This window comes from Styela clava, chromosome 10 (genome assembly GCF_964204865.1).
Source record: "Styela clava chromosome 10, kaStyClav1.hap1.2, whole genome shotgun sequence".
NCBI lineage: Eukaryota > Metazoa > Chordata > Ascidiacea > Stolidobranchia > Styelidae > Styela > Styela clava.
In genome coordinates this window covers 14,844,175-14,868,526 of record NC_135259.1, presented here as the reverse complement: position 1 = coordinate 14,868,526, position 24,352 = coordinate 14,844,175, and the positions used below count along the sequence as shown (strand labels likewise).

Below are 24,352 nucleotides of genomic sequence, written 5' to 3'. Positions count from 1 at the left end.
TATTTGTGATCCTTCCCTTTCTGTTGTGTACGTTTATAATTCTTGGCCACTTTTACTATATTTTAAGGGAAGATCATTATTCAAGTAAGCTCGATGTTGCAATCTCACGAATGTTGGAGCGCGGTAGACGGAAGAATATACAAGAAAGCTGCCTTATGGGTTTAATGAGCGCTAGCATGATTCCGACAAAATCGATGTTTAACATAAAATATAATGCATGTTGTATAATGAGTTGGTAACGATGAAGACTCAGATCGTGGAGAATGAATAAACGCAATGGTGGAAATTTTCATTCCTATATGCAAACAAAATTTATATATTTCAGGTACCTTTCTATGTTGCACCCATGTGGAGAGTTGAAACATGATATTGCAGGTGAAACTGGACATTAAGGTTGTGTGACCGCTCAAGATGGTTTGTTGATAATTGATCTTCGTTTATGCTGCGATTTTATACGATTCTTTTGCAGATTTTATGTTTAAGTTAATATTGTTGATGGTTCTGATGTAATTTGATGAACTGCGGATGCATGGTATTTGAAATGGGAGGATTTTTATATAAAGTCAACAGTAGCGAACGAGACATGGTCCCTCGTTTCAACCTAACCATGTTCATTTTAATGGTTATATATGTTATTTTTGTCTTGAAATCGGCATCTAACCGTTTTTTGCAGGTTGGGTGTAACAGTTTTTGCAAACTGGGACTTACCCTTTTTACAGGCTGGGTCTAACTATTTTTTGCAGGGGCCGCGTCTCATAATTTCACCATTTTTTGCTGGCTGTGTCTAACTATTTTTGCAGGGGCCGCGTGTAACCGTTTTACCATTTTTTGCTGGCTGTGTCTAACTATTATTTGCAGGGACCGCGTCTGACCATTTTTCGCTGGCTGTGTCTAACTATTTTTTGCAGGGACCGCGTCTAACCATTTTTTGCTGGCTGTGTCTAACTTTTTTTTGCAGGGACCGCGTCTAACCATCTTTGCAGACTGGGTCTAACTATTTTTTTGCAGGGGCCGCGTCTAACCATTTTACCATTTTTTGTTGGCTGCGTCCAAACATGTTTTCTTGCAGGTACCAGGTCTAACGATTGTTGTTGACTGATGAATTTCAGATCGTTGACCATTTTATTTCGAGTTGAGTTGAGTGTATATGATGAAATCGTTGACATATCTGCAATAAAAAGACCGTTCAATTGTTGTAGCACCTCTGATCAGTCCTCACAGGTGGCACCTCTGGTCATCTGTTAAAACTTATGTTGGTACTTGAATTTTGATTTAGGTCAAAAAACTTCTTCGAGTGAGTCACGTTGATGAATGGGGAAAAATTGTTGATGAAACCATTGATTTATTTGCAATGAAATTGTACTTGAATTGTTGATGAACACGAGCATCACTGCTGACCTTATTCCGAGTTGACATTTGCATGACTGAAACAAAGTGTAGGCGATGAAACTGTTGATTTATCTGCTATTATTGTTCTGCAAGCTGAGAATAACCGTTTATTTTTTGCAGGTTGGGTCTAACCGTTTTTTTTACAGGCTGGTTTTAACCGTTTTTTTACAGACCGGGTCTAACCGTTTTTTTTTACAGGCTTGGTCTAATCTAAGCGTTTTTACAGGCTGGTCTAACCGTTTTTATTTTTATACAGGCCGGGTCTAACCGGTTTATTACAGGCTGTGTCTAACCATTTTTCCTGGGGCCTGGTGTAACCATTTTTGTTGACTAATGAATTTTCAAATGTTAACTAATTCTTTTTGAGTTGCGTTCACGGTATATGATGAAATCGTTGATATCATATATACCTACAATGAAAGGATCGTTGAATTGTTGATGAACCACAGGTGGCACCGCTGGTCGTCTGATAAAACGTGAATTTCTATTTAGATTTAGCTGAAATATTTCTCGAGTGGTCCGTGTGATAACTGAGGACGAATCTTTGATGAAAACGTTGGTTTATTTGCAATGGAATTGTATTTGTATTGTTGATGAACACAGAGCGTCACTGCTGACCTACTGACCTTATTCCAAGTTGACATTTTCGTGACCGAGCCAAATTATGGCCGATGAAACTGTTGATTTACTTGATATGAATTGGTATTGGAGCCCAAGTAGCACTGTTGGTCGCCTGATAAAACCATTCGCATTCTGAACTTGAACTGGTTGCAGAAAAGTATAGAGTGCATCGAATGTTTGAAAAGGTTGGTTAATTTTGTTTTCGACATGTTGTCGTCTCTACATAATTTATAACCACAAAAAAAAAATTTTGCAATATTTTTTTATGTATAGATTTGCACTATAAAAAAATGACCATCAACATCATGGCATGAGTGATTTCGATCATTCAAAATTCAATAAAAGGGAACACTACTTCATGGGAACACATTGGCAAGCAAATATTTAATACTTTTTAGACAACATAACCAAGAATGTATATAAGATGAATCAGAAACTTTTTATCGTAAATTCTCGAAGTCATGTCACTATATTATATCGATTAGAGTACTTTAGTAGATGTAAGCAACAATCATTCGCCGTAGGTAGTTTGTTAAAGCTGATTGTGTTATTCAACTTTAGAGAGAAGCCAGAAGCGTTGTGAAACTGGAGTTGAATTCAAATCATCCAATTATCGTTTAGCAAAGACTAAAGTAGGTAAAATATTTAAACCTTTCATCTTGTTTTCCTAGTTAGTAATACAATGCTTTGTTAAACCTGAATTTTTCTTATTTGACAGGAGTGGCGGAAGCGTTGCGGACCTGGAATTAAGGTCAATTCAACGAATTAATGTTTTGCGAAGACATACCAGGTAAAAAATGGCCTATTTCGGTATTTGAACAAAATATTCTTGCATAATCGGGTAAAGAACATTACCCACATGTCACAGAACTCCTTGGTATATTATTGTATTTTGCTGTTTAATGGGTACTCCCAAAGTATGTGTACCAGCCCAGGGTTAGGCCATACTCTTATTCCGATTTTCTTTGTTTTAGTTCTATGACTATTACGAGCTCGGGGACTGTCAGTGTTAGCCAGGTGAATACACCCCCGTCCATATGTTTCAGTTCCCTTACACAAATTGATGTAAAATAGGCAAACAATAATAGTTACTTCCATATTGGGCATTGTGTGTAAGGTATATTGTTATCTAACTATATAAAATTTATGTATTATTTATATTCTTTTTTTTTTTATAGGTGGGCTGTTTTGGAAGCGTCGACATGACCGTCACAATCTAAATCCGGTTCTTCACTACTGCATTAATTCCGATCTCTGGTAAGACTATTACCATATTTAACTCTGGAATGTATGATCAGTGCCATCTCGGACCAATTCTGAAGCTCTTGGGTCAGACTATCGAGACTTCATAACTCATTTGCATAACTCGGTGCATTTAAACCAGGGATGGGCAAGGTTTTTTGCCCGCGGGCCAAGTGCGACGTAAAAGTTGCATTTTATTAACAATATTTACATGTCACGAAAGCAAAAGGGGACAACAATAAGCCTCGTGTCAAAACTAAATTTTATCGGTAATCTCTCAAATTTCTCTTGAGCTATTTTCTACGCTCAAAATGTGGTTGTGGAAGCATCGGGCGGGCCAGATTGAATTGTCCAACCTGCCGGATTCGGCCCGCGGGCCGTAGCTTGCCCATGTCAGATTTAAACCATTAACAGTGATTCTAAATGAACCTGTAATGAACTATCTTGCCACACGTGTTACACCGTGGTAATGAAATATGTATAGCCTTGAAGAAACACTAGATTAACGGGATAAATAATATGTGAACTGAACGTTGAAATGCTTACAGAAGCGTGGTATTATCTGCTCAAAATGTATTGAAGCAAACAGTTTTTTTTCTGAGAATTCTTTTTTTCATTATAGCATTATTATTATGTGAAAATTAAATTCGTATCTTTTTTTTTTAATTTTATTTCCAAGCAAAACTATTCGTCTTTCGTGGGGTGGGCTTTATACGTAGAGCTGGATTCGATCCATTAAAATATCCAGCTTCGTGTATGGTTCATAGCAATTTTTTTCCCGTATCAACTATTGATTCGTGTTACCTTTCGAAATGAAAAGGTTCAAATTTAACCTCTATATAATCTCGATATAGTAATGTAATTCCTTCATTTTACACCGTACAATCTGATTTCCTGAAAATCCTAAACACTTTTTCATTAGTGAACGTTTATATTTATTTTGTGCTGCTTTGTTCTAAGAAGATTTATTTTTCCTCATGTGCCCAGGAGATTTTGTGTAGTTTCTTACCTCAATAACTTCTAATGTGTTTGACGTAACAATTTGAGTAAGGTTGTCGTTATCAGTTTTTTTTTAAATACTGGAACGAACCTGATTATGTGAATATATTTACCAAAATTACATGTTTTTGACGAAATATGTAAGATTGCTTGATTACCTTATTGATTTCAAATTATTCTGAATTCTGTTTTTAAATTTGCTGTGGGATTGGGGTGGGCTTTTTACACAGAGCTGGAGGCTGATGAATCTGGAATTTGCTTAATTTATTCAAATGTCCAGCTCCAACTCAGTGTAAGGTTTACAGCTATTTTATTTTTGTAGTGACATGTATTAACATTGAAATATGAAGGTTTAACGACGGCTGCGTAGATTCAATATAGTAACGTAGCTCCTTCAGTTTGCATCCGCACAATCTGATTACTACTAAATTTGAGAAACCTTTGCATTAGCAATTTCTTATATTTATTTTTACTGCTCTGTTTCAGAAATATTCTAGTTGTTTTGCCATTATTAACATGAGAATACTATGACGCTATGTGAAAAACAATCCTTGGTCACTAATTAGAAGGAGAAAAAGATTGCAGTTTTTTTTTTCTTTATTATAAATAACAACTCCTTCTTGATATTGCCCCTATTTCATCTCTTTTGGCCTTCGAAAAATAACTCAATCCAGGGCCTGGTAGCACGAGGTATTCTCTGCGCTTGTGTGTTTCAGGTATATGCAAAGTTTTAAGGCAGGTAAGGTAGGGTTACAAGTACGTCAGCTAATTTATTCTCATTCTTCAGGTTCGTTCTCTTTTAGACTAAGCTAGAGTTTGAAAATTTATAAATAATAATTTATTCTGATGCGATTAGGTAGCGCACGAAGAAGGCAGAAGATAATGTTAAAGCTGATGTCGAGTGACGATTGATCGATGTAAATAAAAAATGTAGGTAGTTGGTGTGAAATGTTCTGACATCTAAACTAAAGTTTATCATCTCATTTGAAAGGTAAGGATCTTATAATTTTCAATCCGATTACAGCGCTTTGCGAGGGCCGAAGACATTGTTACAGCTGATGTCTAGTGACGACAGATCGATGTATTGTAAATGGTGGATTGGTGGGTCGCATACGGTTTTCGCTTTTCTAAGAAGAACGTCACTCAGCCGGTTCGCTGATTTATTTTCTACAATAAGAATCATGTTTCATCAATAACTCACTGGGAAGAGAGGAGTCGTCTGTCCATCACCCATGACAGCGCACTTGGTCAAATAGCCACAGATATCTGAATAGCTATTTTTCTTGTAAAAATATTTTGGCGTTCCTGAAGTGTGAGTACCAATGAAGAAATAGCTAGTTTTGTTCGCCTATTTTACATCGATTTGTGTAAAGAGACTAAAACCTATGGACAGGAGGGTATTCACTGTCTAACACTGACAGTCCCCGAGCTCGTGGTAGAACCAAAACAAGGGAAATCGAAACAATTATGGCTTAATCCTAACCCGGTACACATAATTCGGGAGCACCAAAATTTCTGCATTTTTTAACTTACCCTTATCATTCAGATTTTACCAGGAACAGCGAATCAAGGCAATGTCAATCTTACAAATCGGGATAAAGTAAGTAATTATTCAATGTCTCATAGAAACGTAAAATATAGTAAAAATTATTTAATCCATATTAATATCTTTATCGATGTATTTATTTTCCAATTTCAATTGTTTTACATTTCCAGAATATTTGCCTAGCTATAATTTGTTTAACTCCCGAATTATTCTTGTTGGGATGGGTAAAGAAAGGGGTATCATCTGATACTTGTCTTGTGCGGCAGAGACGTTCGCCACGCCTCTGCCAATGGATTTCACCATTACATCCCTTTAAGGTTATAGAATCATTTTGCGAAGATCATTTTTGTTTAAAATTACATTACATGTTCATGCTGATATCTAAAAGAGACCTAAATATTTTTTTGTGCAGCTTGCTTCTGTAGTTTCAATATCGCACGTTTTGATCGGCTTGTCTAACGGCAAAAATTCCTATATTGTTAGTAAGAATGTTCTAAAATATTCTATACCTATTCACAAGAGAGCAATGCTCAAATGTATGGACACGCAGAACAATTCCCCAAAAATCATATGCGGTGACCAACGACTAACATACCGGCGGTGACTTACCAGTACCTGTATCGGGGTACCGTGACGGTACAGAGACTGTCATAGATATTTTAGGTTCTGTGACAATTGAAACATCAGTTGAAATATCTCGTGATATGAGTCAATTATGTACCGTATTATCGGATCAGGTACCGAACCACAGTCAAATATTTCACATAAAAACGTTACTAAATAACATGCGTCAACTCAACACCACCCGAATCGGGGTACAAATTTCGATACAGTGACTGTCATAGCCGTTTAGGGCTGATGGACAATTCGACTACACGGACAACTCACCAGGCCTAGGGCGATGTAGCCAGTCTGTAGACGATTTCATTCCAACCGCTCTTAAACAAAAACCAATATTTCTAACCCGTTAATTTTTCCACCGTGGGTGCATTGGCATTTATTCTACACGCTAAACCTCGAATTAACTTTCTACAACCAAGGGTTAAAGCTATACAAACCCCCAAAGTACGACACTTGGAAGACGTATTTGCGACCGAATGAACAGTGTGCGACCACGGATTTCAAGCCTTGAACATCGTTTCTGCTGCATCAAGACTACGCATACGCAGCCATACAGCCATCAAACAGACAAAACACGATATTATCGACGTATTAAGATAGGATTGGCATATTTATCCCGGAGAAGAGAAGTAACTTTCAAAGATGGTTATAAGAAACACAACTCTACCCACCTGTCAAGTATCATCTTTTTATCTCTTATATTTGTATGGATTTTCAAGCTTTTGACAGCTACGAGTTAGTTCAGTGTCACCGCGCCGTGTTACGGTACCAGAACTACTCTATGGTGGCCCATCGTTGTCACGCGTAAAATTGAAAATAAAAAACCGAAAATAAAAAAATTGTTGTAAAAAAACATAAAAATAAAAAAAAAAAAAATTAAAATTAAAAAAAAAAAAATAAATAAAAATGAAATAAAAATCAAAAAAAAAATTAAAAAAAAAAAAAAATTATAAAAAAAAAAATTAAATAAAAATAAAATAAAAAGGTTGACAACGATGGTCCGCCTCGTGGCCCATCGTTGTCACGCGTTTTTATTTTTAGAAAATTTGCTTCTGCTTGGGACCAACGTTGTCAGGCATAATCCTACGCGCACAAATGTGTTCCCTGGGTTTCAAACTCACTACTGATTTTCTTGAGCAATATGAAAATGTTCTATAAATTCTCCATGCTACAAGTTCAACAAGAAGTAATATATTTATAATAATGATAAGAGAATATAGAATTGAACACGAAAATTCGGAAAATTTGTTTTTACGTGTATAAGGTAATTTAATTGGAGAATGCTGCTTAACTACTCAGTTGGCTGGACACTCGCGATGCCGCTTTGCGTCTGACCGTACCGGTAGCCATACAATCACTCATGAAAGAATGGGAGATACGGATAGTCTCGTAGAATATAGACTACTGAAACACTCTCTGCGCCTGCCCCATACCGTACAGCCGTAACGTACCGATCCAGACAAATGATAAATCGCCCGTGCTCAACCATTTATTTCAATCCATACCTCGATCCTAGTAGAATATAGTGAGTCGAGGTATGGATTGAAATAAATGGTTGAGCACGGGCGATTTATCATTTGTCTGGATCGGTACGGTATGGGGCAGGCGCAGAGAGTGTTTCAGTAGACTATATTCTACGAGACTATCCGTATCTCCCATTCTTTCACGAGTGATTGCATGGGTACCGGTACGGTCAGACGGTACCGTACCGGCATCGCACGAGTGTCTGAGCAGTTAAGCAGCATTTTCCAATTAAATTATCTTCTACACGTAAAAACAAATTTTCGTATCCAATACTATATTCTCTTATCATTATTATAAATATATTGCTTGTGGTTGAACTTGTAGCATGGAGAATTTAAAGAACATTTTTATGTTGAATTTATTGGATATTGCTCATGAAAATCAGTAGTGAGTTAGGAACCCAGGAAACACATTTGTGCGTGTAGGATTAAGCCTGACAACGTTGGTCCCAAGCAGCATCAAATTTTCCAAAAATAAAAACGCGTGACAACGATGGGCCACGAGGCGGACCATCGTTGTCAACCTTTTTATTTTCTTTTTATCCAATTTTTTTTTTTTTTTTTTTTAATTTTTTTTTAATTTTAATTTTTTTATTAAATTTTTTTTTTTTTATTTTCGCTTTTTCATTTTTTTTTTCATTTTTTTTTTAAATTTTACACGTGACAACGATGGGCCACCATACTACTCTATCTTTAGAAGTTTCTGTCTTGTGACAGCGTGGAAACATTGGGCTTCTAATTGCATTTCTGACCGTCATATATTTTTCAAGAACACGGTTATTTCGAACAAAACTCGTTTATCAAACAGACAAAAACACGGTGGTCGCAAATTGGTTGACAAAGATATTATCGACGTATCGGAAATGCGCACCCCCCTATTCCCCCTCCTTCAAATGTAGAAACCCGAATCCTTCAAATATGGTTAAAAGAAACACAACTCTACCCACCTGCCAAGTTTCATCTTTTTATCTCTGATATTTGTATGGATTTTCAAGCTTTTGACAGCTACGAGTTAGTTCAGTGTCACCGCGCTGTGTTTTGCTACAGGGGTGGTGACTCCACTACGACCCATGGGCCGGGGCCACGGCCCAACTAATTGGGCCACATGGGCCGTGGCCCATCAAGCTATGGGCCGCGGCCCCGTCAGGAAAAATTCAATTATCTTACCAAAATTTTCAATTTTTACAAAATTGTCAATATTCGAACCAAAAAATAAACTCCTGTAGTATGTGTACCAGGTTAGGGTTAGGGCAAAATTTTGTTCAGATTTTTTATATTATGAGTTTGGGGACTGTCTGTGTTAGCCAAGTGAATAGTTCCTTTACATAACTTGATGGGCCGCGGCCCATAGCCTGATGGGCCTAGGCCCAATTTGATGGGCCGTGGCCCCGGCCCATGGGCCGAAGAGGAGTCACCACTTCCACTCGTGTTTTGGTACCAGAACAAATCTATCTTTAGAATTATCCTGTCTTGTGACAGCGTGACTTGAAATTGCAAGATGGTCCGTTGGACACAAAATGGCGTCCGAAGTTCGCAAACGTTTAGTGACGTCATAGCAAACAAAAACAAATCTCACAGAGCTAACAGAAATATTTGAAATAAATAAAAGCAATAGCCTTCTGGAGAAAAATTTCATCTTTAGCCACTGAAAATTTCAATGCAATTGGTCCAGTGATCAAAGAGAAAGGTGACTTTTTAAAAACGTGTCAAAAAACAAGAACAAGAACAACAACCACAACATAATATTGGAACGATCGCTATGTTCACTACGTGTCCAATAAATATTATATAGGGGTGGTGACCCATGGGCCGGGGCTATGGGCCGCGGCCCACCAGAAAAAATTCAATTATCTTACCAAAGTTTTCAATTCTTACAAAATTGTCAATATTCGAACCAAAAAAAAAATCGCGGGTTGCCACCAAACCTTTTTCTTACAATAAGCCTTTACACAAAAATAAAGCAAAATACTAAGCTACAGAAAAGGATACACCTGAAGTATGTGTACCAGGTTAGGGTTAGGACAAAAGTTTGTTCAGATTTTCCACATTATAGTTCTATTATAAGTTCGGGGAGTGGGTAGGATTCAGGTAGGATTTACATATTTATTAGTCTTTATTATTTCATCCCATTACACAACTTGATGGACCGAGGCCCATTTCGGACAAAAGTTTGTTCAGATTTTCCACATTATAGTTCTATTATAAGTTCGGGGAGTGGGTAGGATTCAGGTAGGATCCACATATTTATTAGTCTTTATTATTTCATCCCATTACACAACTTGATGGACCGAGGCCCATTTCGATGGGCCGTGGCCCCGGCCCATTGGCCGTAGAAGAGTCACCACTCCCACTCTAAATATTATTACCAGAATCTTATTTCCCCCGTTTGTCCCGCTTTTATCAACTGACGGCTGTCTGGTTTGGATTAGAGATGTACCGATACCACTTTTGTCGCCGATACCGATACCGATCCGATACCAGCTAAAAAAGCCGATACCGATATACCGATACTACAGAAAGGCCGATATTACCGATATTCCGATACCGATACTATGTAAATATTACTTAATTAGGTGTGCTGTGTAGGGCAGACGGGTTAAAACAATGGTCTTTGAGCGTTGTTCATAGTACACATTATTTCAGATTGAAATAAAGATATATCACATAATATGAAATTAATGTTTGGTGTTTGCTTTAACTGATTAAGATACACTGTACAGTAACGCTAGTAATCTCGGTGTTCAATTAGAAAACTCATAAGCCGGGATGTCCAATTTGAATTTAATGTTAATATCGCGACCTTCGAATATCGTTATTCGTGTTTAAAAGAATATCGAATATCACCCACACATTCTAGAGCCGCCGTCCTACGTTCAAATTAAAAGCATTTTTCAAATATTTTATTTCGTGGCTAATCGTAATCGTCGACGCAATAAGTCAAAGCCAACATGAAAGAATATCAATCGGCACCGACCAAAAGAAGGCCTACATATATACGTCGAGGATGTTTTTTTACTTTACTATTTTATATTATTATACAATTGCCATCATCTATTTTGAGACAGTCTAGGATTCTAGGCCCTCTGGGGCTAGGCGATCATGTCAATATATCTATAAAGAAATTGTGTAGTTAAACAAAATTAATATCTGCGTAGAGGGATAATTGTGTCGGAATTTAGTTTATCGATGTCGTCGGACCAAATGACACTCGTACTTGACGACAAACAGTCAGAATTTATACCCGTGCCAAAAGTCCATGTGCCGTTAATAAGGACTCCAATTCCACTGTATGATTTAAAACTGGGCGCCTAATTGCTTTTTGTTATGTGCCGTGTTGATATATATCTTCATAATTACTATGTAATATTAAAAATGTCAATATAAAAATTTGACAGCGAAAATAGCTAAAAATACGTGAATCCTATTCTCTCGCGGGGGTAGGGACATGTATGGCTCATAGCTCACGATCTGTCCAGACAAAAAATAAATTAAAAAGTAGTATTCCAACTTATCTTTTAAAACATTCTGGACCATATCAAAAAGGTAAATATATCGGAAATATCGGCCTTAATCTAACCGATACCGATACATGGCCGATACCGAAAAAATGACCGATATTGCCGATACCGATACCCGATACCGATACATCGGTACATCTCTAGTTTGGATTGGAGTCGAATGCAGTTGGAGTCGCTGTTGCCCTCTGTTCTGCGCTGTATTCAGTAAGTGGTAAGACCGGCATGGTAGCGATGAACGGGCGAACGGCTTAACTGTAGGTTAGTCAATTCTGATTTTAATTCTTATCTTTATACTACTAGCTACTTTGCTTCACATTGGTGGACCTTTTGAGAAAGCAGGATGCCAGAATCAGCGAATGTGGGAGCTATGTATTCGCCAATGGTAAGATATTTTCTTTTTCAGTGTTGCGTTTGTTTTTAATAATAACGAAATAAGTTGCACATAAGTGGCCTTTGATTTCAGCATTTGCCATGTTTGCCGAGTAATTCAATTACTTTGCTACGGTACCGATACAGCAATAGATTTAACATAGAACTCGCAATCATGCTTTGGAACTGGAACATGGTTGTAAATACAGAAATTAGATTTTACTTTTGTCAAATGGCCTTTTCCCAGTCTGCCAGTATTTGTTATGGCTGTACCGGTACCGTACCTATGTCATCCAGCAAAAAATGTGATATGAAAATACGGACCAAATTTCAGTTTTTTCGATTAACATCAATTTTATGTCACCTTTTGTTTGAGCACCCACCATTTTTACTTTGCTAGACCTGTGGACTCTTTACTCTGTTCTTTATCAAATCGCAATTACTGAATTACGATTCAGATTTTTGGTGCATAAGATACAAATTTGAAATTCCATTTTATGTTTTCAGATGGGATTCATTTATGTTTTTAATCTCATTGTTGGCACGGGAGCTCTAACTATGCCCAAAGCTTTTGCCTCAGCTGGATGGGCAGCTGGAATCGTTCTTATACTGTTTCTTGCATTTATGAGGTAAGTTTCATTGGGTATTAAGGAAAAAAATCATTTAATCATTCAAGAAAAATTGCGAAGTTCAATTGTATCAGGAAACCCAAACGAGATTTATTAAATGAAGATTTATTAAATGAAGAAATTATAGTCTCATTTCAACTACTTCACTTCTAAAATAGCCTTATTGGATAACACAAAATGTTTGAAGCTGTTTGAAAATGGTTATTGATCCTAATGAATGAACTTCGATCTAAACTAAACTCGGGGATTGCTTGACTCCTCGCCACCGTAGTGTGGTTCATGTGATCCCTGGTCAGTCAGTGCTCCTCCGCCATCAAATTCATGTTTCCTAAAACAAATTATTGGCTAATCCCATACCCGACAAGGACTGGTAACCAGATGAGAGGCCTTGGTTCGCCATATATGATTGAGCCATCTTATGAACTTTCTTTACCCCGTTGGTTCAAGTGTGCTTCCATGATTAGCTTATTTATGTCCAACTTACTGGAAAGTTATTAAAATAATAACAAGCAAATTTATATTTTATTTCAGTTATATGTCAACAACATTTGTTATTGAAGTAATGGCAATTGCGAATGCAAAGCTACGACACGATAAAAAGGTACGTGAAAATGGTATTGAAACTTTGGTATTGTCATTAATCGATAGGACAATGACGCATGGTTTCACTTTTTAGTGATTGAACATTTACCATAGTAAATGGAATGACAAAATTGCCACCAAATGTTTTTTATTTAAATAAATAATTTTAGTAGATTGAACACAAATTATTTTTTCATGTTACCACAACAATGATAAAATATTCTTTGCACAGATACATTTGTTCTTATATTAAAGAGTTGACTTTCGCATGTTTACATCATATTGAATCGTTGTAAACTTTGACATTTTGACAGTGTTTTTGCATGTTGTGGTAAATTTAACTTAACTCAGTCAATTAATTGTTATTGTCAATTGTATTATTGATGATTATTCATCTATGTTTAAGTCATTACAAACTAAATGAAACACTTTTTCTTTTTATATAATTAAATTACTTTTCAATGTATTGTAAATAACATGGTTTAATTTTATGAGATGCTAAAATTCAAAGTTAAGATTTCAGTTTCTTTATTCATAATTAATTCATTATGAATAATATTACATAACCATTTAGACAAATCGTCGATTACGCAACTCGATAGCGAGACCATATGTATTGGTTAGTAGAGTGTGTTCTCTAATTTCTATAATTATTTGCACGGAATGAGAATTGAGAGTAATCTGCATGATCAAAAGCTGTTGTTGTATGTTGATAATTCTGGTTATTTATGTTTTTACTCTCCTCTGTAGTGTCAGGGACTCGCATTTCATCGCAAGGAAAATACATGGTCATCTGATCATCATAAATCATCTGATAGTTTAGAAATTTCATGGCATGATTCAAGTTTGAAACATTTACGGTAGATACAAAACAGTTCTTGAGTAATAAACCACTATTATCGATTTTTAACTTATTCATCATTTGATTACTCGGGCTATGTTTTGTGGTGATATGTTTTGTGTATTACCAAAATGCCAAAATTAGTGATGTTGTAATTACCATATAGTGAAACTGTCGATGATATAATTTTCTTGCGATGAAATTACAGTAAATTCTAGAAGCCTGCATATATGTTAGCAATAGCATTAACAGATTAAATATCTAACTAGCCAAAAAGCAAAATTTCCAGATTGTTCAATAATCAAACTAAACCTGTTTAATTCTTCAAATATTTTATTCAAAAAAATAATGTTGAAAGTAAAATTTTTCTATTATGGAATTGGATTAGTTCAGCCATGATACATAATTTGAAATTTTTCTCTTACGTGTGTTTGTTTTTAAATAATAATTACAGTAGACCAACCTCTAATAAGACGAATTTTGATTGGCTAATTTATCAACTATATTTGCATATGTTTTGTTTGATGTTGTATGAGTCAATTTACCTTTATAAAATCAACACTAACAGCTAGCATTTTATGTTGATTTGCACTTACCGGTCTGCATACATCTGCATAACTTGACATAGAATATTATTTTAGTTGTTTTCTGCTTTTTTAATCTTTAAGTTTTAATAAATATATCTTATATTCTAATCTGTCATGCCTGTAATATGTTGTTGGAGTAACGATTAATTTGCAAACTTACTTTTTCAACTAATGTTAGCTCTCAACTCCTATTTAGGGTTATTTTAGTTAATTTTCATCCATTCAATAACCATATCAAGAAAATAATTACGGTAATGTAGATATAGGTCGAAAGTGAATTTATAAATTGGAATGTATGAATGAACATTGTTGCCATTGCCAAACCCATTGTTTTATGGTATTTGGTCAACTAAAGCTCACTATTACTGCAAGCACAAAGAGCACATTTCCAAATCAGACTTTATTCAGTTAGAATCTAAATAGGGCTGTAGAACCAGAGTCTGGAGTCATAGTCAAAATTTTGATTTTCCAGAGTCATGGCCAAAGTTTTCGGTATTAAAATTTATGAGTTTGAAGCGTAAGTCGGAGTCAAATATTTTTTTGCGACACCACTACCCTGGTTCCAAATTTTATGAATCCCTATTCTCACATCTATGTAACTTATATAGTAATCACTATTACAATATATATCATTTCAGAATGATGGTGATACTTCATCATCAGATCCTTACTTCACAGAGAATGACAATGCAGATGACAACGTAATATTTCCACCGAATGAAAGCACAAATACAAACAATGGGAATGATAATTTCAGTGAAACCAGACCTTTGCTGGATACGACTCATTTAGAACGTAATTATCAAGGTTTTTGCTCTTTTGATGTTTTCATTTTTGAGGGGGGAAGGGGGCATAACCCTGCTTTGAATCGGGGTGTTTCAGAATAACAGACAGATGCAAGAGATTTGCAAAATTTAAGTTTTTGCAATCGCATACGGAAGTAGTAAAATCATGTAATAATATTATGTAATTTTGTTTGTGATATGTTATCTATCGTATTTTTCGTAACTATTGAGACTATTTTCTGTTCCCAATTTTTAACCTGATTTTCAATTTATTGGGAGACTAAGCTCATTTTGATTTTTTCTTGGTCGACCTATTTTTTTGCACAAGCCTTCTTAAGCCTAATTATCTCTGGCTTGATATGTTTTATAATGGCGTCGCCAGCCAACTCGTTTTCTATTTACGGCTAATGTTATTCAACTTTGTATTGCTAGCTGTACAAGATGAGGTCACAATGTCTAGTATGACTCTTTTTTTGTTTTATATCTTTGTTACACTTTATTTATTTGTTGTTACTTTCACAGGAAAATACAATAAAAACACTCCAAGGTCAAGCCTTCAGGAAGATTATTTCAAAATTGATGAAAGAATTGAAATGGGACAAATGGCTGATATGTTTTTCAATAGAGGTATTCGCTTTTTGCATATTGTGCATACTATTAAATTAAATTCGCTAAATTTTTTTTTTGTCAGTTCAATGTATGTTGTTACACACTCGTTTTTATTTGTTTCAGTGGGACGTATCTTATTCTACCTCTGTATATCAATATATTTATATGGTGATCTAGCAATATATGCAGCGGCCGTTCCAAAGACATTGCGAGATATCGCTTGGTAAATATTTATTCTGTGTGAGCTATCGAGTTAACTTGAGTGGCATTGTTCAATTGTATTGTGTAATCAGCCATATTACTGATAACAAATTTTATAAAGATAAATAGTACTTCGTTTAAATTGCTATTTTCGTCTTTACTTTGCTGGTGGTTTAATACAAGCATGTGCAGCCTGTGGGTTATATTGTGTGGCCTACAAATAAGTGTCAATTTTGAATGGTATGCGGCTCCCAAAACGAGTGTTTAATTTGGTATGTGTGAATAATTCCAATCCCTCTGTGTTGCAAAGCCTATACCCGAGTCCAATTTATTATCTATGCCTATGACATTACAATGCACAAACAGCTAGCTTGTGTGAAGTGAACAACCCATGTCAAAACATCAACAGTCACAATTTTTGTGCTTGCAATCACTAGAAATATGTTGATTCTTAAAATATTCATGTCGAGGTATTGTGATATTAGAAAATTATCGTTGAAATATTATGTCCCGTCAATTTTGACCAACTCTCTAATAACGATAATATCGGTCAGAGACCGAAGACTCGAAGATCGATCGAAAGTTAGGGGATCCCCCTAAACAGCGCTCATACTCCATAGTGACACCTTTTGTCCCATCACTGATTAATTAATAACTTGCTAATTATACGACATAATTCATTCAAAATCAATAGACTTCTGGTCCGACAAATGATGAATGCACATGCAAAATCTGGAGCAGATTCAATCTCGCTTTTGTGAGATATCGCATGCATCTAACAGACAAATACCTATCAACATACTTACCGATTAAAATCGATAAGTAACAATCAAAATGACATCTTAATTACCTGAAAGGTTGACTCATTGTCCTAAACAATAGGGACAATCCCTACTACTATGTGGAGTAAATTAGAGTTAATTAACAGGCGGAATTCTGCTAGATATGCTAAAGGAAGTAAATATGTATAAGAGAATTTGCATCTATATCTATTAACTAGCTAGCTATTGCCATAGTCAACTCAGACTGATATCTGAGGAAAGCTTAGGTTTGCCGTATGGAATAAATATGAGAATTGCTATTTGATTGCATGTTATGATTTATCTTTTAAAGGATGTATAAAGAATGAATAGTTAGTTTTCTTTATGATCCAATACTTGAAAAGGGTTTTCAATATACAGTATAGGGTACTAATTTATTTTGTTTTGGTAATCCTAATTCTTGCAAACTCTTAAAAGATGATGTTTTATTTTCAGTGGCAATTTATCCTGCAGTTTGTTAAATGCAACACACACAGAACCTAAAGATAGTGATATATGTTGGGCTCCTAATATATCAAGGGGAGATGCTTACAGGATATTTTTGGTAAATATCATTATTTAATCAAAGTTACTTCTTTTGCCTCACCTCCAGCCAGTGTTTTATTAAGATTGTTTACATTACAATACATTTTGGGCAATAGTAATAAAAGATAGCATATATGCTTCGCTCCGCTTCAGATAACGTCTTTTATCACGGTCTTCAGCGGCATGTTTGAGATTAGCTTGACAAGTTCGAACATTTCTATCCCATATCTTAATACAAATTGCTATTCAAATATGCAGCGTTTTTGAAAAAGTGATAGTATACAGTTTGTTTTATTCTTCGAATTTAAACTGTTTTTTCCATTTCATGATTCAATTGAACTGTTTTCTTCATGTAATATTTGTAAATTTTCACTCAGGGTGGATTCGTGTTAGTCCTTGGACCGTTTACATTTTTCAATGTTCAGAAAACAAAATATCTTCAACTCAGTACTTCGGTTCTTAGATGGGTTGGTGAGTAGATTTTTTAATGCTTTTTTAGAGGGAGTATACTAATATTATGATGCTTGTTCGTGGTCTTTGTTGCTTTTTTCAAGGACATATCAGTCCGCCTCATATTACTGGAAAATATGGGACGCAATAGTGATTGTCCAGTTATATTTTGATATCTTGTACTTCAGTAGGCTAGGGATATTTTCAAGTGGTATATAAAATTGTTAAAAGTACCAATTTCTTCTAAAAAAATGAATGGTGCTCCCGAAGTATGCGAACCAAGATGGCGAACATCGGAACGTAACATGGGTAACAGGTTAGGATTAGGCGATAATTTTTTTTCCAATTTTCTATATTTTAGTCCTATTATCAGTTCGAAGACTAGCCAAGAGCCTCCCGTAGTATTTATACCTAAAATTATGGCCTAACTCTAACCTAGTACACATATTACATTCCGATGTCTGCCATCTTGGTTTGCATACTTCGGGAGCCCCAAATGAACATTATGCTAATGTAATCATGATTATTCTTTGTGAAAATACTCCTCCATGCTTATTGAATAAATTTACATCTGACTCAGACTCGTCAGATTTAGAAAATTTCCTGAATTATAGTTTTGTACAGATTTTAGTTCTTATTTAATTATTATCAATTTTAAAATTTAGTCTCGAAGATGTCACATATTTTTGAAAATCTTGTACAGAATCCCTCCCTTTTTAATATTTATTATCATACAGAACTCGTTTACCTTTATTGCAGCATTCATCAGTATGATATCATTAACCATAATCAAAATATCAGAGGGCAAAGGTCAAGGCCACCCAAAACCTTTTGAATTTGATGGAATTCCAGTATTATTTGGAGTTTGTGTATATTCGTTCATGTGCCAACATTCCCTGCCTTCACTCATCACTCCAATCCGAAACAAAGGTTTTCTATCAAAACTATTAGCTGCTGATTACTCAGTTATTTTGATGTTTTACCTGCTGCTTTGTCTAACTGCGATTTATGCATTTGATAATGAAAATCTTATGGATATGTATACTTTGAACTTTCAGGTGAGAAAATATCATAATAAACCAATCTTTTAATCGTTTGTTCGTTCGAAACTAGTATTTTCCGGCATATTTTTGGCTTTAATACTTTGGATTGATTTAGGAAGGCGTCTATGAACTATAGTATAATGATAGGTATTTCCCATGATGGCTGTCTTTAGTTGGCTCTTGTGATATTTCACAACTATGTGTGATTGGGCCAACTGGTGACTCTGAAATAGGATAAAATAAGATAAGGCTGCAAAAGTGTGATTGTGGTTAATGTTTACTACTATGCTATCTAACTTTAGTGTAGCCTATATCTTGATTGTCTCAATTTTTGAGAGAACATCAGGGATCACTTCTAAGACCTACGTTATTTTAATATTCATTATCAGCCACCCCGTTGGTCTTTTTTGCAGGGGACTAATTTATGCCGCCAAAAAACTCTTATGCATAATTTTGCTGATAGATGAGACGTCTTTACTTTACTTTAGCGTGAATGACATTGTTTTGGCAAATTTTGATATATTGAGTTTGAATATTTATTCAATATTTTTCCAGGATTCATGTGATGTTACTGACAAGACATTTCTTCGTTATTTTCTTGGATTATTTCCAGTATTTACTCTCGGAACTAGTTTTCCTATTATTGCTGTTACTTTGAGAAATAATTTGAAGGTTGGTTGGTACTATTTATGATGGTGTGAATGCAATTGAATTGAAAAAAGTTTTTTTTTCTAGTAATTTTTGAATTGGCTAGTTTTCTTGCTTTACACCGGTCAAATATTCAATCACGTTTACTCCAAACCTGCAACCCCCCACCGGCTGATAATAATATCAGAATCCCTGCTTATGCTGTTTTTTATTCTATTCCTAATTCAGTCGTATATCATTTGTGAACTAAACTGCAGTGTTACACACGTTCATGAAATACACTATTTTTTGTTGTTGTTACAGGCAATGTTCAATTGCAACAGATCAAGGCCATATCCTTTCGTTATTGACAAAATATTCTTTCCAATACTTACTATTGTGCCTCCAGTAGCTGTAGCTTTTGTCACCAATGATTTGACTGCATTAGTTGGATACACGGGATCATATGCAGGAAGTGGTGTGCAATATATTATACCTGCTTTCTTAGTATTGCTCGCAAGGCAGGATGCAAACAGAGTATTAGGAGTGAGTGTAGCTTCAAAGAATACAAATAGGTGAGTCTGCCGATATCTTTGGTATCTGATTTATTACAGAGATAGAAAAAAAAACAGAAGACCACTATAAATGTTCTATGGGTATTTCATTTGTATCTCTATTCTGTGTGTTAATGTTAGACTAATTCGAAATTACGGGATAGTGAACTAGATGTATCATTTTAATTCATTGTTATCTGCATTTGCCAAATACTATTAGGTATATTATGTCTATCTATTCCCGACAATGCATTTTTAGACTTCTATTTATACCGAACCCTAAGCCCTTTAAAAATTAGAGGTAAAAATTGTTAACTACCACTGAATGAGTTTAAAATTTTTTGTTGTTATTTAGTTTTAGCTGGGTAACAGTAATGGTTTCTTTATACCTAATGTTATTCAGAATTGTGGCTTTTAAGGTATTAAATTTATATATTGAACATTTCTAAAATTTATCATTTTATCTATTTCCAGATCACCATTCAAACGAAGAGGATGGATAATAGCCATGTTTATTTGGGCGATAGTTTGCATTGCCTTCGTGACGGCAAATCATATTATGTCATCACAACACCACACTGGGAAAAACGGAACATCTTGGTTAGAAAGCAAGTGGTCTTGGATGGACGTTGGAAGCTATTTTTCAAGACATGTTCATATTTCATGAAAACTTTGAAGTATTTGATATATCGATTTTATTCTCAGTCATGTTTGTATGTGCCTTCATGTTCTTAAATATTTGAATCCGTGACTAAGAGATAATAATGAATTTTCAACTCCCATGAGTGAAATGATGATCAGTCATGATGTATTTGACTACTTCCTGAATACTTCAGTTTCACGTCACCTTGCTATTTTTTCAATTTTACATCATTTCTGCATCATGCCTCTTTAATAGTAGTTCATAATATAAAATACATGTACATGCAACGATATTGCTTATTTATCTGCAAAAAATACCGGTCCTTGTAATTTTGGCCTAACCTTCGCCGATGAAATATATTTCAAATTAATAAATTTGTATAGATAAATTGCTTTTAGGGATGATTTACTTTTTCCCACTAAACAGTGAAAAGTGGCATAAAAAAGAAATAATAAAACACATCTTTTTCAATATCTGTAACTAGTTTCATTTCCAAATGACTTTTAATTCCTATTACTACTGATTTATTGTATTTGAGTAGCTAAAACTGCCATGTATCATATAGTGTTTGAATGGTACTCACGTAACAGAATGGACTTCTAGAAATACAAATAACAAAAATACATTACATATGAATCGATTTGCACTCCATCATCTTCGCAGAAGGCTCTATATTACTAACCGCTCAAACTAGAAGATTTGGACTTGCAGGATTCTAAATTGTTTGGGTTTAATATAGCTTCCCAGACCTTTTTTTCACATCTTGCTCCGTGGGACTTGCTTTTAAAAACGATTCTTTCGGTCTGTTAAATGTCCCTTGGATGATTTCTTTTCATCTACTTTGCTTATTACTGTATTTCTCTTTGAACTTATTTTACTGATTATGCCTTTTGATGGAGTTTAATTTTAATATATCAGACGCCAAGTATTTTTCAAGTTATAAAGAAATAATTATTTTATTTCTTAATATTATTCTCATTTAAGAAATATATCTTTGTGCAATATTGCATATATTTTTGTGACTTTATTTATTATATATATTTTCCTTAGTATATGATATTTTTGTCTCACCGCCAACCATTTAAGACCAATTTTTACTAGGTACGGTATCCTGCAATCTTTCATTACTGCTAGACTATGTTACTTCTTGTATTGTAGTCTCTACCTGGAAAACTAGAGGCTTCAATAAAAAGCCGTTGAATTTGAAATAAATAACTGGTTAACTGATCTGATGCCAGACGAGAGGCTGTGATTAAACCGTCTTGTTGGTTTTTCCATTCTCCGGTATAAACATGAAAATCTTATCCTGATCTTAGCAGGCAGTATCGACATTGTGCCTTACTGATTTTCTATTTTTAGCTGTTGTGTTGCGCATTTATGATATAAGGAATGTATGTGGTATCGTCCCAGAAGCTATTTTTTTCTTTATATTTTCAATGATTCCAGAAGAGTAACAGAATAAATTTACCTATTTTGCGCGTACTTTATTACTATATGTATTCAAGAAAGACTGGCAGTCGCTAAGGGATTTTTTATTCCAACCTAAATTTCTTGTCATAGCGGTGAGACGTGAGTTAAGTTTTAGGTGTTGTGACGATTGTCCAGTAAAATTCCAGGCCCCTCGGACAATTCTTAATCAAAAAAATTTTAGAACGAAAAGCATAATTGGGGTTAGTCACGTGCGGAGGATTTCTGAACTCCTTGAGAACTCCCGCCCACGAGAAATTATTCTCATATCACGAATATCGGTTTATTGCAATATGTTATAGGCTAATGTGTTATTCATTTACAGGTTTTGAAATTTGTGTCTAGAATGTACATTTTTATGAAATATAGAATTAATGTAAATGACACTGTTTGCTTTAATGACAGTACTCGACGATTTTCTTTGCACCTATACACAAAAATATTGATAATGATTAGCATTCGTGTTTATACGTTTCGCTCTTCGAGTGTTTTTCATTTAGGTTACGTGAACGCGTATTGATGTACGTTTTAACTTCATTTCAGACTATGCTCGCTCTCCTTATTGACTTATCTGAATTTTATTTTTGTGTAAACATTGTAAAAGTATCATCATGTTCTGTGGTACAGAAGAAAGAATAATTGATTGATGGCCTAATGCAAACACTCACGGAGAGAAGCTTGCCAAGGTCAACGTACGTTACATACTCAAGTAAGCTAAAAACATGGAAATATTATTGACGCTCGAAGCCCCACCACTACTCAATCACATTTACTCTTACTTGCGACTAGCGAAAATTTCAAGTCCTACCGTGTTTCCTCTAAAATAAGAACTAGCCTGATTTTTTAAAATGATTTTAATATAAGCCCTCCCCCTAAAATAAGACCACCTAGCTAGTCGATAGCGCGATTTTATTTATTTATTTTTTTTACCTACTAGTCGATAGCAATTAAAGTCAGTTAAATGATAAATAAATTTTCATCTCCATTTATGAAATTTATAAATCTAGTGCCTTGCAAGGCATTCCCGAGGATGATAATATGGTCATTTTTGAAATAATCCGTGTTTAGCATTTTTTTTTTAAATAAAAACGTTATTTATAAGTAAATTAATATCGGTTTATGTATATTTGAAAATCACGTAATTCTCTACTTTGTAATTTTGTTTTTGATAAATAAAAATAATAGACACTATACACATCTAAAATAGGTCCTATTGTTATATTCGAAAAAAAAACTAGATTTTATTTACGGGAAAACACGGCAGTGACCTGCAAGAGTAATATGGCATGTTTCGCGGAACTTAGGCGAACCACTGGTATTTGTTTAGATCAGATCTTGTCCGTTCGATGTTATCCTATTTCCAAATGATATTTTCGTTTTATTCGTGATAGTTCATAATACTTTTATTTCAATGTTGCGGGCAAGTATTCGATTATATCACAGTAAACTGGTTTAGTCCGGTTCGTGTCGGTTTTCACTGCCTCAAGATTGCGTAAGATATTGTAACACAAGATAGTTGAATATACTGGAGCGTGCCATATGCTCTCATCACATCGACAAAAAGAAGAAATTTTCGTATATATATTATAAATCAGTGGTAGGTGGGCGTAGACAATTTTATAAAGGCGGGCTGAAGCTAATTGAAAATAATAAAAAATTGTTAGATTTGATCATACCCTTTTGATTTATTTTATTATTTACGTTCCATCCATATATTTTCAACGTGTTTTTGAATAAAACATACTTTCGCCTTACTATCCGTTGTTTCTAGCTTATTGTTAGCTAATTATATCGAAGTGGGGCGCGAGACTTCTAAAATTTTAGACGAAAATTCTAAAGAGGGGGGGCTTAAAACGTTTGAAACCCACTGTTATAAATCATATATCAACCTCACACATCAAACTTATATATTTTTTGCATACTGCAAAGTGCAAACTCAAACTAAGTAATTCCATGATTTTCACACAATGTTCAAATATATGGACATGAAGGCTAGCACGCAAATTTGTATTCATAATTCTTCAAAAAATCATATCCTGAACGAGGCTAGAACTGTGCAACAGCTACCGTAACTTATCAATGCCCGTACCGGTACCCGAACTGTCCTGCCGATGATGATTCATGCATCGAGTTTCGACGTGGTATTATTATAGTATTACT

General features: G+C 34.9%; 1 protein-coding gene across 6 annotated transcripts; it reads left to right on the top strand.

Annotated features, from left to right (window-relative positions):
- Nucleotides 1–1,940: 1,940 nt before the first annotated feature.
- Nucleotides 1,941–22,207, top strand: LOC120337526 (transmembrane protein 104-like). Of its 6 annotated transcripts, none has more exons than XM_078116905.1 (18): nucleotides 1,941–2,195; nucleotides 2,572–2,646; nucleotides 2,729–2,800; nucleotides 3,189–3,267; nucleotides 5,798–5,851; nucleotides 11,755–11,841; nucleotides 12,336–12,457; nucleotides 12,989–13,058; nucleotides 13,614–13,658; nucleotides 15,106–15,274; nucleotides 15,775–15,879; nucleotides 15,985–16,084; nucleotides 17,319–17,427; nucleotides 17,786–17,879; nucleotides 18,618–18,916; nucleotides 19,457–19,573; nucleotides 19,853–20,103; nucleotides 20,557–22,207. In XM_078116905.1, the coding sequence occupies exons 6-18, from the start codon at nucleotides 11,800–11,802 to the stop codon at nucleotides 20,747–20,749; spliced, it is 1,716 nt and encodes a 571-aa protein (XP_077973031.1). In that variant the 5' UTR covers nucleotides 1,941–2,195; nucleotides 2,572–2,646; nucleotides 2,729–2,800; nucleotides 3,189–3,267; nucleotides 5,798–5,851; nucleotides 11,755–11,799; the 3' UTR covers nucleotides 20,750–22,207. The 6 variants fall into 6 exon arrangements, with proteins under 6 accessions (XP_077973031.1, XP_077973032.1, XP_077973033.1 ...); XM_078116906.1 differs by having other exon boundaries at nucleotides 1,953–2,195; nucleotides 2,572–2,642; XM_078116907.1 differs by lacking the exons at nucleotides 1,941–2,195; nucleotides 2,572–2,646; nucleotides 2,729–2,800; nucleotides 3,189–3,267; nucleotides 5,798–5,851 and adding an exon at nucleotides 11,652–11,670.
- The last annotated feature ends 2,145 nt before the right edge of the window (nucleotides 22,208–24,352 follow it).